At 41.6% G+C, this 12068-nt stretch overlaps 1 protein-coding gene across 3 annotated transcripts in view; it reads left to right on the top strand.

Annotated features, from left to right (window-relative positions):
- Positions 1 to 1081: 1081 nt before the first annotated feature.
- med12 (mediator complex subunit 12) overlaps positions 1082 to 12068 on the top strand; it is a 28873-nt gene continuing 17886 nt past the window's right edge. For 2 of the 3 annotated variants that reach the window (XM_040119271.1, XM_040119272.1), the window contains exons 1-17: positions 1172 to 1273; positions 2049 to 2153; positions 2263 to 2454; positions 4516 to 4675; positions 4926 to 5101; positions 5517 to 5627; positions 5984 to 6256; positions 6445 to 6591; positions 7109 to 7208; positions 7319 to 7455; positions 7746 to 7877; positions 8621 to 8747; positions 8960 to 9189; positions 9305 to 9364; positions 9564 to 9737; positions 10612 to 10756; positions 11590 to 11708. In XM_040119271.1, the coding sequence (XP_039975205.1) occupies positions 1172 to 1273; positions 2049 to 2153; positions 2263 to 2454; positions 4516 to 4675; positions 4926 to 5101; positions 5517 to 5627; positions 5984 to 6256; positions 6445 to 6591; positions 7109 to 7208; positions 7319 to 7455; positions 7746 to 7877; positions 8621 to 8747; positions 8960 to 9189; positions 9305 to 9364; positions 9564 to 9737; positions 10612 to 10756; positions 11590 to 11708 (2490 nt within the window). Of the gene's footprint in view, positions 1274 to 2048; positions 2154 to 2262; positions 2455 to 4515; positions 4676 to 4925; positions 5102 to 5516; positions 5628 to 5983; positions 6257 to 6444; positions 6592 to 7108; positions 7209 to 7318; positions 7456 to 7745; positions 7878 to 8620; positions 8748 to 8959; positions 9190 to 9304; positions 9365 to 9563; positions 9738 to 10611; positions 10757 to 11589; positions 11709 to 12068 lie in introns of all 3 variants that reach the window. The other variant, XM_040119273.1, reaches the window with a different exon arrangement.

A 12068-nucleotide genomic window follows, 5' to 3' on the forward strand; every position in this document is an offset into this window, starting at 1 on the left:
TCACTTTGTTCCAGGGTATAAATGAGCTGCCAGGCAATGTCTACAGATTTCTTTGCTGGAATAACGCAATTTGCTGTGTGGTATTTTGATTAAACCTATTAATTCTGGAATATGCACAAAACTGAAATACTGAAGGTCCTGAAACTGAATGTTGACACGGGAACCCTTTTCAAGACAGGGCTTCAGTAACAGTGAATAAAGCAGGACCCACCTTAACGCCTGTCTCCTTACTTCGTTCACATAGGATCACATAAGGGTCACTGAGATTTCTGTCTTGTGGAATGATGTTCACAAATAACAAGTCAGTGGTTGTGTAAGACCCTTTGTAAAGCCACTGCATGCCCAATGTACCTAAAGTATTAAATTTAAAAGTGCCCATTGTACAGAAAAATAGGCCTTCAATTACATATCATTTTATCTGATATTACTAGATTGTTCATACCATTGTGTCGATATGTAAGCAGCATTTTACTGTGTAACTGCTCAAGGTGGAGCCAGTTTTAACTACTTTATTTACAGTAAATTAGTTTAGTCCAGTGATTCCCAACCAAGAGGTCAGGCCCCCCCAAAGGCTCACAAGATTAATCTGAGTGGTAACGAGATCATTGAGGGAGATGGGAAAAAAGGTCTGCCACAAAAATGAATGTATACATTTTTTGGGATTTTGGATTTATAGGCTCTCTATAATCTTTGCGATTCGTGTGACATATTGGATAAGTTTACCGCTTTAGGCTTCAAAAGCTTATTAAAATGAAACCATCTGAAAAGTGTAGAGGGTAAGTGTCTCTTTGGTGGAACTGGTAAATCAGAGACATCTGAAACATACCCAACACTGCCTTTTTATATCAGGTCACCATCTGAAAATGTTGGGAACTTCTGGTTTAATCTTTAACAACACGTTGTCTTTTATAATCTTACCATATGTGTTTTCAAGTAGGATTTCAATCTCTTGTAGTGGAGTATAAGTACCATCAATTAAAAAACTAATGTAAAGTGAAAAATATATATATATATAGAAATTGGTACAAGTCAAAAAGGAAAGGGTCAGTCTAAGCGCATGAAGTATTCTGGATGACTTTTATTTTGAAGTTCGTAGCGGAAGTGTGTTCGGTTGTTGTAGCTCGGTTCAGGCAGCTGAGGCGGAGGAAAGCTCTGGCTGTGATGCCGCTGGATGATGGCTGCTTTCGGGATCCTAAGTTACGAACACCGGCCATTAAAGCGGCCCCGGCTCGGACCTCCGGACGTTTATCCTCAAGATCCGAAACAAAAAGAGGTCAGATTTTTACGATCCGCAGCCTGCAAGGCCGGCAGCGATGTTCTGGGCACGAAAATTTTGAGCCAAGAGAGGCTGTGCGAGCTAACACTAGCTAGCCTGTTTAGCAAGACCTCTAGACGATTGGGGCCTAGCAATAACAATGAACAGCACCTAGTTGTCAGTTTGTTAGCTAGCTCGCCAGCCTATTTGGAAAACAACCGGTTCGTTAGATAACTGTTTGCTAAGCTAGCTCATATGCTGGCGGGTTCTGTCCAGTGTGAAATAAAACTTCAACCAGTGTTTAGCTTTGTGATGGAAAACAATATGCGTTGGCTTTTTACATTGTTCGTGACTGGTAATTGTTTGTTGGCTTGATGTTTTGGCACAACGAGTTAACGTTAGCGAAACCCGCACAGCTAACCTCTATGATCTATACGAGTGTAATTTAGACTAAATGATCTATGACCAGTTTTTAAAATTGGAGTTTGGCCTGGCTTCGTAGTGCTGCTGGCTCCTGATCTATTATTAACCCAAGATCATCTGTTGATGTAGATGGAAAACTGGCTGCTTTACCTCTGGGGTATTCTGTCACCGCGTCTGCAAATATCTTTAATAATGACTTAGTAACATTTCGTCATAGATAGGCGAATTTTCCTGCTGTCAGCAAACCCAATCAAACCAACGTCCTGGTTTTTTTTCTCTGACCACCACTAGCTGGTCTGGGATCAGAAATAATGAGATATTGTAGACTGACACTGGTATCAGTGCGCACTGAAATGTGCATTTGTTTCAGGACGAGTTGACCGCACTGAATGTGAAGCAAGGATTCAATAACCAACCAGCTGTGTCTGGCGATGAACATGGCAGTGCCAAAAATGTCAACTTCAACCCTTCTAAGGTAATGACCTTTTGCGCTTCAGCTACCCTGCCTTGCTACTCGTGGTGTTTCTGTCTGAGTGCTTGTGACTGAGTTGGCCGTCAGACACCTTTCCCTCAATGCCTTGCAGATCAGTTCGAACTTCAGCAGCATTATTGCAGAGAAGCTGCGTTGCAACACGTTCCCAGACACAGGGAAGCGTAAGCCACAGGTCAACCAGAAGGATAATTTCTGGCTCGTCACAGCAAGGTCACAGAGCTCCATCAATAACTGGTTTACGGATTTAGCTGGGACTAAACCCTTAACACAGCTGGCTAAAAAGGTAAGACCCTAGTGTACGTCACTAACAGCCTTCTTTACTAAACGATGTTTTTCTTCGTGGTGTTTTAACTGGTAGGATGAGTGCTGGAGAAATCTGCTTTTTACATACGAAATGTTTTTCTCCACATTGGCCTCAACCTCTGCACTGTGTTGTGGTTAGCTGGATGGTCAGTGTAATTCTTTGCACCTCAGTCTCCTGTGCACGGTTTTTGTTTTGTTTGTTTGTTTTTGTGTTTTTTTTGTTTTTGTTTTTGTTTTTTTCCTCCTTGTTGATTCCCACTATTTACATTCTGAAGCACTGGTATGGATTTCTTTAGGCCAAAACCGAACATTTTTTACCCAAGCCCAGAAGAAAGGAAATGGATTTCCCCCGAAAATGCAAAGCGTGTTGCGTAGTTGAAGTATAAAATTAAAAATTAAAAACCGTTATTATTGCGACCACGTGATTAAACACATATTTGAAAGCACAACGGTCTTTCTTCAGGCTCAACTATTTTACCCACCCACTTTTGAACTAGGATTAATTCTACCATAGGTTGTTCACCTGCTGAACGTTAGCTTGTTAAATTAACAGCTAAATGTTAGCATATTTCTGCTCCTAACTGTAACTGTAACATGCTACCAGACATTACTAGCCTCAGCTGTCCCTTCAGTTTTGAGTACTCAAGCCTAAACAAATCACAGCTGAGACTACATCCAGGTGAGCCTGCCAAAGTACAGCTTAGACTGAAGAAAGTCGGCCAAGTCTGGCAATGTAGCGCTGAGCTTGAGAAGCCGGGGTGTCTCTACTACAGCCTCACAGAGCCACTAACGTTGCTATATACATTTTATTTTATAAAGCCGACTTTTCCCAGTACGAGAGTTTTGCAGTGTGAGCCTGCAATTTTAACGACACTTATCGTGGTCTGACAAGGCTCGATAGAATTTTCTTTTTTGCCAGGACATCCTGGGCAGAAGTAGGAGAACTTGGGGTAGACCCAGAACAAGCTGGAGAGATGATTTATTTTCATTTGAGCTGGAAAACGTAGCATTAGCTAGAGACACGCCTGGACTACCGTGCTTAGCCCGGTGCCACCTTGACCTGACCCTGGATAATCGGCAGAAAACAGATGGATAGATCCATACATGCCTCGCTGCTCAGAGACATTTATGTGTCAGTTCTGTGAAAGCCAAGAAGAGAACAAATAGAATGGAATAAACCAGTAGAACAAAAGGAATGGCAATGGAGTCAGAACAGCCCCCAAACTGTGCAGAATATCCTGGGTGAATCAGTCCAACATAACGAAACAAGAACAATTCAGGTAATTAATGGTGTGGTTGTTGGTTTTTTTTTTTAATTTCCTTGGTAAAACAACCCAACTGATGCTTCTGTTTAAACCAAGTCAAACACAATGAATGTCTTTGTTAGTGGGGTTTTATTTGGTTAAACTTGGAAATCTATTCTTAATGGATTGTGAGGGGAGATTTTTTTGCTCTTACAAATGGTAGCAAATAGGTACATGGGGTTGATGAGCTTTCTGTGCATAAGTTTATGAAAGCTCTTTATCATTTACAGTTCAACTCCTGTTTGTTAGGTATTTTCTTTTATCCCTGCTTGCATTGGTGCATACGTATTTCATTGTTTTCTCACCATTAAAAACAATGTTTTCTAACTGTGTTTTTGACCTGTCACTTCTCTAGAAGTACACCAGTTCCAGGTTTCCCCTCAGCTGCTTAATATCAGGAAAACATAACCGAAATTGTGGACTTCATGCATGCAGTTCCTCCGGTGCAGTCATTTTTGAAAACGAACAGAGAGTGGCATTTTTGACGGGATTTTGGCGTAGTTTAATCCTTGTTAAACACATGTCTATTGGACTTTCAACTGTTTGGAAAATGTAACACTACAGTTTTCATATTGAAAATTATTTAAAAAAATCAATAAAGTAATTTGACCTTTGTTTTCTGGCAGAGTTCTATTTTTCTTGCCATTTTTGCTGTTTTGGTAGAAGTATTCTCGGTGTGTGCATTTTTTTTTTTTTCACTCAACATTACTGATGCACATGAAATTCCCTTGTCACAGGTTCCGATCTTTAGCAAAAAGGAGGAGGTTTTTGGATACTTGGCCAAGTACTCAGTCCCCGTCATGCGTTCAGCATGGATGATCAAGATGACTTGTGCTTATCACGCAGCCATCACAGAAACTAAAGTCAAGAAGAGGCATGTGATTGATCCTTGTATAGGTAAGCGAGTGAAGCAGGTTTTTTTTGTAAGGAAACATTGATGCAGTTTGAGGCTTTTTTTCTTGTGATCTTTTGGCAAAAAAAAACAAAACAATTATACGTATTTCTATGGGACATTTAAGTGATTTTTTTTTATTTTATTCTTGAGTAGAATATGTGTTTGCCGGTTATTAAATTTTTCTGTGTGTGTGTGTGTGTGTGTGTGTGTGTGTGTGTGTGTGTGTGTGTGTGTGTGTGTGTGTGTGTGTAGAATGGACCCAGATCATTACTAAGTACCTGTGGGAGCAGCTTCAGAAGGTGGCCGAGTTTTACAGGCAGTTTCCCAGTCAGGGCTGTAGCTCACCCCTACCGGCCACTCCCGCTGACGTCGAGACGGCCATGAAGCAGTGGGAATACAACGAGAAGCTGGCCATGTTCATGTTTCAGGTCAGTTCACTCTCATAAGTCTACTGCTGAACAGTGTTGGCGTTAAACTGTCACAAATATCACATTAATTTTTTTCAGTGACATAGTAGTATTTATGCGCAACAGTGGATCTGTGGTGGTTACAGTAGTTACTGCTGTGCTGAAAATTCTGAACAACGTACAACATCAAAATAATATGATTGTTTTTCTCTGAGTTACACGAAATAATCATCGCATTACATTCAGGGAGAGTAATGTAGGCAAGGAATTTGTAATTGATTACTTTTTCTGAAATTTGTCCTACCTGATTCCTTGAAGTGAAGATGGAGGTCATTGCGTATTTCAATTAATGAATCCATGAATGAATGAATTAAACATTATGATTACTGTATCTACTTGATATTAAGATGCACTTGTGTTTTGTTTCTGTGTTCAGGACGGTATGTTGGACAGACATGAGTTTTTGACATGGGTGTTGGAGTGCTTTGAGAAGGTCCGACCTGGTGAAGATGAGCTTCTCAGACTCCTCCTGCCCCTTTTACTACAGGTATACCCCTCTGTCCATTTACTGTCATCTCAGCATCTCTACATCAGTCTCACAACATCCTTCGTGCACTGATGGACTGCATTTGGGAAGCATGCAGTCCTACTTAACATTCATACAGCTGTACGCTGTTACAAACAGTAGCCGGTCTGTGTTACAACAGGCTTCTAGGGCTGTCAACAGTTTACATTGAACCAGTTGTGTGTCTTCGTCCCCAGCACTTTGGCGGTGTTGACCTTTGCCGGCAGTGGCCTGTGAGGCCCACAGCCTCATATTTTGTTTCTATTTCCAAAGCTGACTGATGTTAATGGACGCTGAGTGCTGTGGGTAACACTGTGAATCTCTCCCCCGTCCTGCAGTACTCAGGGGAATTTGTACAGTCGGCTTACTTGTCACGGAGACTGGCTTACTTCTGCACACGCCGCCTCAACCTGTTGCTAAGCGACGGGAGCCTGGGCCCCGGCACAGGAGGACATCCAGCGCATGGCATCTTGACGCAGCAAAGTAACGCCCTGCCCCCCACCCCGACCTCCCAGCCAGCAGGCGGGAACCAGCCCCAGACACCCTTCACGGATTTCTATATCTGCCCTCAGCACAGGCCTCTGGTGTTTGGCCTCAGCTGCATGTTACAGGTATTATACTTTCATTTTGACTGATGTATAATTGATACATGGGATAGGTGACACTTCTTTTTTCATCATGCTCTGATAGATTAGTTTGAAAAGGGTTTTGAAAATGTAAGACAAGACTTAAAATACCTCACTCTCTAGTTCCATTTCTCCTTTCCCTTGTTGTTTGTGTCTTGTTCTTGTCACATCAGAGCATAGTGTTGTGTTGTCCCAGTGCTCTGGTGTGGCATTACTCCCTAACAGACAGCAGAAACAAGACTGGCTCCCCTCTGGACCTCCTGCCCATCGCCCCATCCAGCTTGCCAATGCCAGGAGGCAACACTGCCTTTACACAGCAGGTACCTCCATCAGCACTGATATAGTGTTCTTTCTTTTCTGTCTGTTTATTTCAAGACATCTTGTAAATGTGTGTGTGTGTGTGTGTGTACAGCACAAAAAGCCTCTTAGTAGTTTTTCCTTTTATTTGCAGTTTAAGTTGTTTTTTATTAGCTTTTACAGTACGTTAAAAAACAAAATGAAACACAAGACAAAATATTGTAGTAATGACTGCTGAACGGGGGAACAGAACAAAACCAATCTGAGCACATAGAAGTAGCTAAGATAAGACAAACCAGTAAACTGACAGAAAAGGGACACCTCTTGAAGTACCACTAAAGCTTGCCAGTGCAAATACATATTCTTTTTTGGACATACCAGATGGTCGGAGAGACCTGTCTCCTAATAAACACAGCTGGGGAGATTCTGGCAATGGCTTATGTGTAACCACTCTTAGTTGGTTTTCCCGTTTGGTTTTTGGGCATTTTTTTATTTGCCAGATGACAGGAAGACATTCTCTGAACCCCTCTTTCAACACAGGTCCGTGCAAAGTTGAGAGAAATCGAGGAGCAAATTAAGGAGCGAGGCCAGGCAGTGGAGTTCAGGTGGTCATTTGATAAGTGCCAGGAGACCACAGCAGGTACGAAAACTGTTCCTTCATCTCTGCAGACACCTGTTTGCAGCTCATGTGAACGGGTTTGTAGGAAATCAAGGTCAGTGCTGAAGATGATATTTGTAATCTGTTGCCAGGGTTCACCATTGGAAGGGTTCTTCACACTCTGGAGGTTTTAGACAACCACAGCTTTGAGAAGTCTGACTTTAACAACTCACTGGATTCGCTGTACAACAGGATATTTGGGTCAGGCCAGAGTAAAGATGGCCATGAAGTAAGAACTGATTCCTCTTATTCTCTCTATCTTATTATGCGTAAAGCATGAAAAAAATGTGAATCTTGTAAATTAGATCAAACAAGGTGAAAATACTCTGTGAACAATAAAATTGAACAAATTGTTTTTAATCTCTTGGAACTGGATTGATTGATTGACAAGGTGTAATTTTGATGCGAGAATCTTTGCTGCGGTGACACCGTGTGATTACTGATCATCAGATCATAGAATTTGGCACCAAGCGATTCCGTTTCTAGCCGTATTGGCCAATCACGTATGCCTCTGTCCAGATGTCACCAGATGACGATGCGGTGGTGACCTTGCTTTGTGAATGGGCGGTGTGCTGTAAGCGCTCTGGCAGACACAGGGCCATGGTGGTGGCCAAGCTACTGGAAAAGAGACAGGCCGAAATAGAAGCAGAGGTAAGAGACACGCCACCTCCAGCTGAGTTCTGATACATATTTCCAACTCGTGCTTGTTTTACACAAGTCCAAACGAATTTTCCCACAGTTTTAGTAGTAATCACCTTCATTACATCTTCTCTGTTATTGGCTCCCAGCCTTTTTGACTTGGGACCCCTAAAAATAGAGCAATGTCCACCTGTGACTAGAGAGTAAGTTTTCCTGCTCAGCTTTTCATTTAAAGGATTTTTAGAGGCCCGAAGAGATGAAAGTAGTCAGAATGTTACCAGAATAAAAAGCAAACATTTGAGAAAAGTTGTACAGAACAATCAACACAAATACATTATTTTTCTTTCTTATGCCTTTAATCAGCTTTTGACCAATCAGATTTATTTTGGGACCTCAGCAGGGGGTCCTGACCCCCAAATTGGAAACCACTGACCTAAGTCTCAGTAACCCTGCTGTCATGTTGGAATATCCATCTCTGATATCGATCTGCATAGCTCTTAAGTTTATATTTTACAAATCATCAGCTGATTTTCCTCCACTATGAATTACGGCTGGGAAGGTCCTACAGCTCCACCATGCCCCTCAACATTAAGATAACGTTTAAAATTCATAATTCATACTTTGTGGCAGGTGTAGACCTACTGTAAACCCAAACGAATGCGTCAAATAAGGACAGTTTTTAAATACGAGTTCTACATTTAGCACTCGGAGGCTGTTTGATAAGTGTTGTCTGTCTGCTGTGTGTCTGTTTGCAGAGGTGTGGTGAGTCGGAGGTGGTGGATGAGAAGGGCTCTGTGTCATCTGGCTCCCTCTCAGCTGCCACGCTACCAGTTTTTCAGGATGTTCTGCTGCAGTTCCTTGATACTCAGGCCCCCACACTGAGTGAGCCTTTCTTTTTTTTCTTTTTCATTCACTTCCCGCAGCTGTGTCTTACATCTCAAATGTGTCAAACTTGATCCCAATCTAATAGTGAAGTAACTTTATATGATTTTGTCTTTGCCTCTTATTTCATTACACAGTTCATATTTATTATAAATGATTTGGCAAGGTAAACCTGCTATTCAATTATTCAAATCCAATTTTCCCCTCTGTAGCGGAGCCTGGGAATGAAAGTGAAAGAGTGGAGTTCTCCAACCTGGTCCTGCTCTTCTGTGAGCTCATCCGTCACGACGTCTTTTCCCACAACATCTACATGTGCACGCTCATATCCCGTGGTGACCTGGCTTCTGACTCCCACCTGCCGCGCCCACGATCCCCCAGCGACGAGCCCTCCGATGAATCAGAGCGCAAGGAGCAGGACGCAGGCAGCAGTGTCAAGATGGAGGTATGCTGGACGCATCTGTTGTTAGTGCTTTGGGGTGTGATGAGTCATTTGTGCAGCAGTGCAGAGGAACAGTGTGGTGTTAAAGGGTAACATGAGATTATGGTTTGTTCAACAGGATACCGGTCTGTCAGAGTCGATGGAAATCGATCACAACTCCAGTGCTAATTTTGACGAGGTAAACACAGTATTTAACCTTTTACATTTCCTGCCATAATGAATGGATAAATATCGTTCGGAACCAAGTGTTATTTTTTTATTTTATTTTATTTTTTTTAACAAATTTTAATCATTTCTGTAACAATTTTCTCTTGAACATTTTGTCACTGCTCATGTGCCTCGCACGGAGTCATTTCCGCCTCCCCTTTGCCTTGCAGATGTTCTCTCCTCCAATGCACTGTGAGTCTAAGGGCAGCCCCTCTCCAGAGAAGCCAGTTCCAGACCAGGACAGCAAGGCTGGCTGTAAGGACAAGGGCATGGACCCGGCCTTCCCTCAACTGTACGAGCAACCCCGCCACATTCAGTATGCCACTCACTTCCCCATTCCACAGGTGAGAAAGCTCATAGTTTGGCATTTAAAAAGAAATCCCAGCAAATTACACTTCTGGGTAGCTATGGATGAGCAGATGTTTCCTTAGAACATACCAGATTCTATTTTGACTTAAAGTCTAGTAAATCTTCAGTCCTCATACATAGAATATACAGTATTCCTGCATATTGTGGTGAAGTGAAGAATAAAGGAGCAAGTATGATTTATCGGAAGTGCTTGTCAGATGGCTGAAAAGCTTCGGAAACTCTTCTCCTCCCCAAACCTTCCTGACTTCGGAATTTGAGGTTGTCTGCATGACAATTTCTTTAACTTTCAGAAACAGTTATTCACGCCCACTTCACACAGCAATTGTTCAGGTGTATCGAGGGGAAAAGTAGGCAAGCTACTGAAGTTCTTTTTAAGCATAACCCAGCCTTAATTTTCCTTTCCAGACTAACATTGCCAAGTTAATCTGTTAAATACAGCAAATATACATATGAGTCACATGAGTATTCTTAAAAGATGAAACCAAGTTATCTCAAGTGGTTTAGAGCAAATGTTATGAATGAGGATTTGTATGTTTACTAATGGCTGAAATACAATTTCAGTTTGAAATACAATTTCAGCCATTGCTGTTCAACTAGATCTTATTTTATTCCCACAGTGGGAATAACAACAATTGAGAAAAAATGTTAGTTTTTATAGTTCACAATTGAAAAGTAAAATTTGTAAAAAATGATTCCTCAAACATGGTCACATCTATTGTGAAACAATTTATGCCGTAATATGTATTTTTTTCCCGTTGTTTGGTTCATATCATTTCGTGCTGTGCTGCTCAGGTTATCAAGTGGTTCCAGTACGTGAGGATCTTTCTGTCTCTTTGTCTTTGCCTTTAGGAGGAAAGCGCCAGCCACGAGTGCAACCAGCGGTTAGTGGTCCTGTACGGTGTGGGCAAACTGAGAGATGAGGCGCGACACACCATCAAGAAAATTACCAAAGACATCTTGAAGGTGCTCAACCGCAAAAGCACAGCAGAAACAGGTAACTCAATTTTATCAGCTGCTGACTGATGCTTTATGTCCTACATTTCCCATTTAGTTGATATTTTACATTGCCTAGCTGCCATTTAAGATCACGTTTCATCTGTTTTATATTACCTACTTTTCATGTTTTATTCATGGAGTGGATTTTTTCCTTCAACTCTCTGTAGAAGAATCCATTTATATCATATTAGATATAATTTTTTGCCTGGTGGAAAGCAGGTGCTTTATCATGCTTGGATGTTTGTAAAACATTGTTCAGACGCGCACTGACTGCTTGCTTTACTACCGTGGCCCGTAACTCTCCTCTTTGAGTACTTTTCATTTGTATCCCCTTCCTCCTGCCCTTCTGAAGAGAACAAGCTGTTTTTTTTTTTTTCCTCTTTATCGACCCTGGGGGGTGGCATTACTCAATCATCTTTCCACCCAATTTCTATGCTAATAGCTCTCATCTGTTCATAGCCACTTTATCTTAGATACATGTGACCTTATTAATGTGATTTAAGGTTTTCAGAGTTATAATTGCACAGATTGGAGTGTTTTGTGTCAACTTAGCACATTCCTGCGAGCTCATGATGACCTTCAGCTCACAATTGTGTTTCTCTTAAATGAAAAGTACCACTTTCCTTTGATTTAAGTGACTTTATAGCATTGTCTTTTGCAGTAAAACTTCAAATCAAAGGAGGATGGAAATAAGATAACAGGCCACTGAGTTAACTTGATTTCACGGCTGGCCTGTTAGGCAGACTGGAAAGAATACCGCTGACCAGTTATGAGTTGCTGCTTCCTCTCTTATTTTTTTATTTTTTATTTCTCTCTTTCCCACTGACGCAGGAGGGGAGGAAGGACAAAAGAGGAAGAGGAGTAAGCCGGAGGCCTTTCCCACTGCAGAGGATATCTTCTCCAAATTCCAGCACCTCTCCCACTTTGACCAGCACCAGGTCACCTCGCAGGTAAGACCAGTCAACCTCACGGAGACAGGGTTTATTAATGTAAATATTTTGGCAGCCTAAAAGACGAGACCTCCCACGGTAACGCATTTGAATGTAAATGTAATTTTGGCTTGATTTGATTTCTCTTGTGAGATGTCTGAATACAATTTGAATGGATAATGCAGTCGGGCTGCTGTAACTTGAAAACCCATCAGAACATAATTTATTTGAAGTTTAGATAGTACAGGTTGTAATGGAGAATGCAGTTGTTCCCGAATGCAATAAAGTCAGTAATATCCCCTAGATGATAAAATATAAAACACTTTGCACTTGAAAACAACCTACAATTTCATTTGCATTTTTAAGTGCTTTTAATTCAAG

This window comes from Xiphias gladius, chromosome 23 (genome assembly GCF_016859285.1).
Source record: "Xiphias gladius isolate SHS-SW01 ecotype Sanya breed wild chromosome 23, ASM1685928v1, whole genome shotgun sequence".
In the NCBI taxonomy this organism is placed as follows: Eukaryota; Metazoa; Chordata; class Actinopteri; order Istiophoriformes; family Xiphiidae; genus Xiphias; species Xiphias gladius.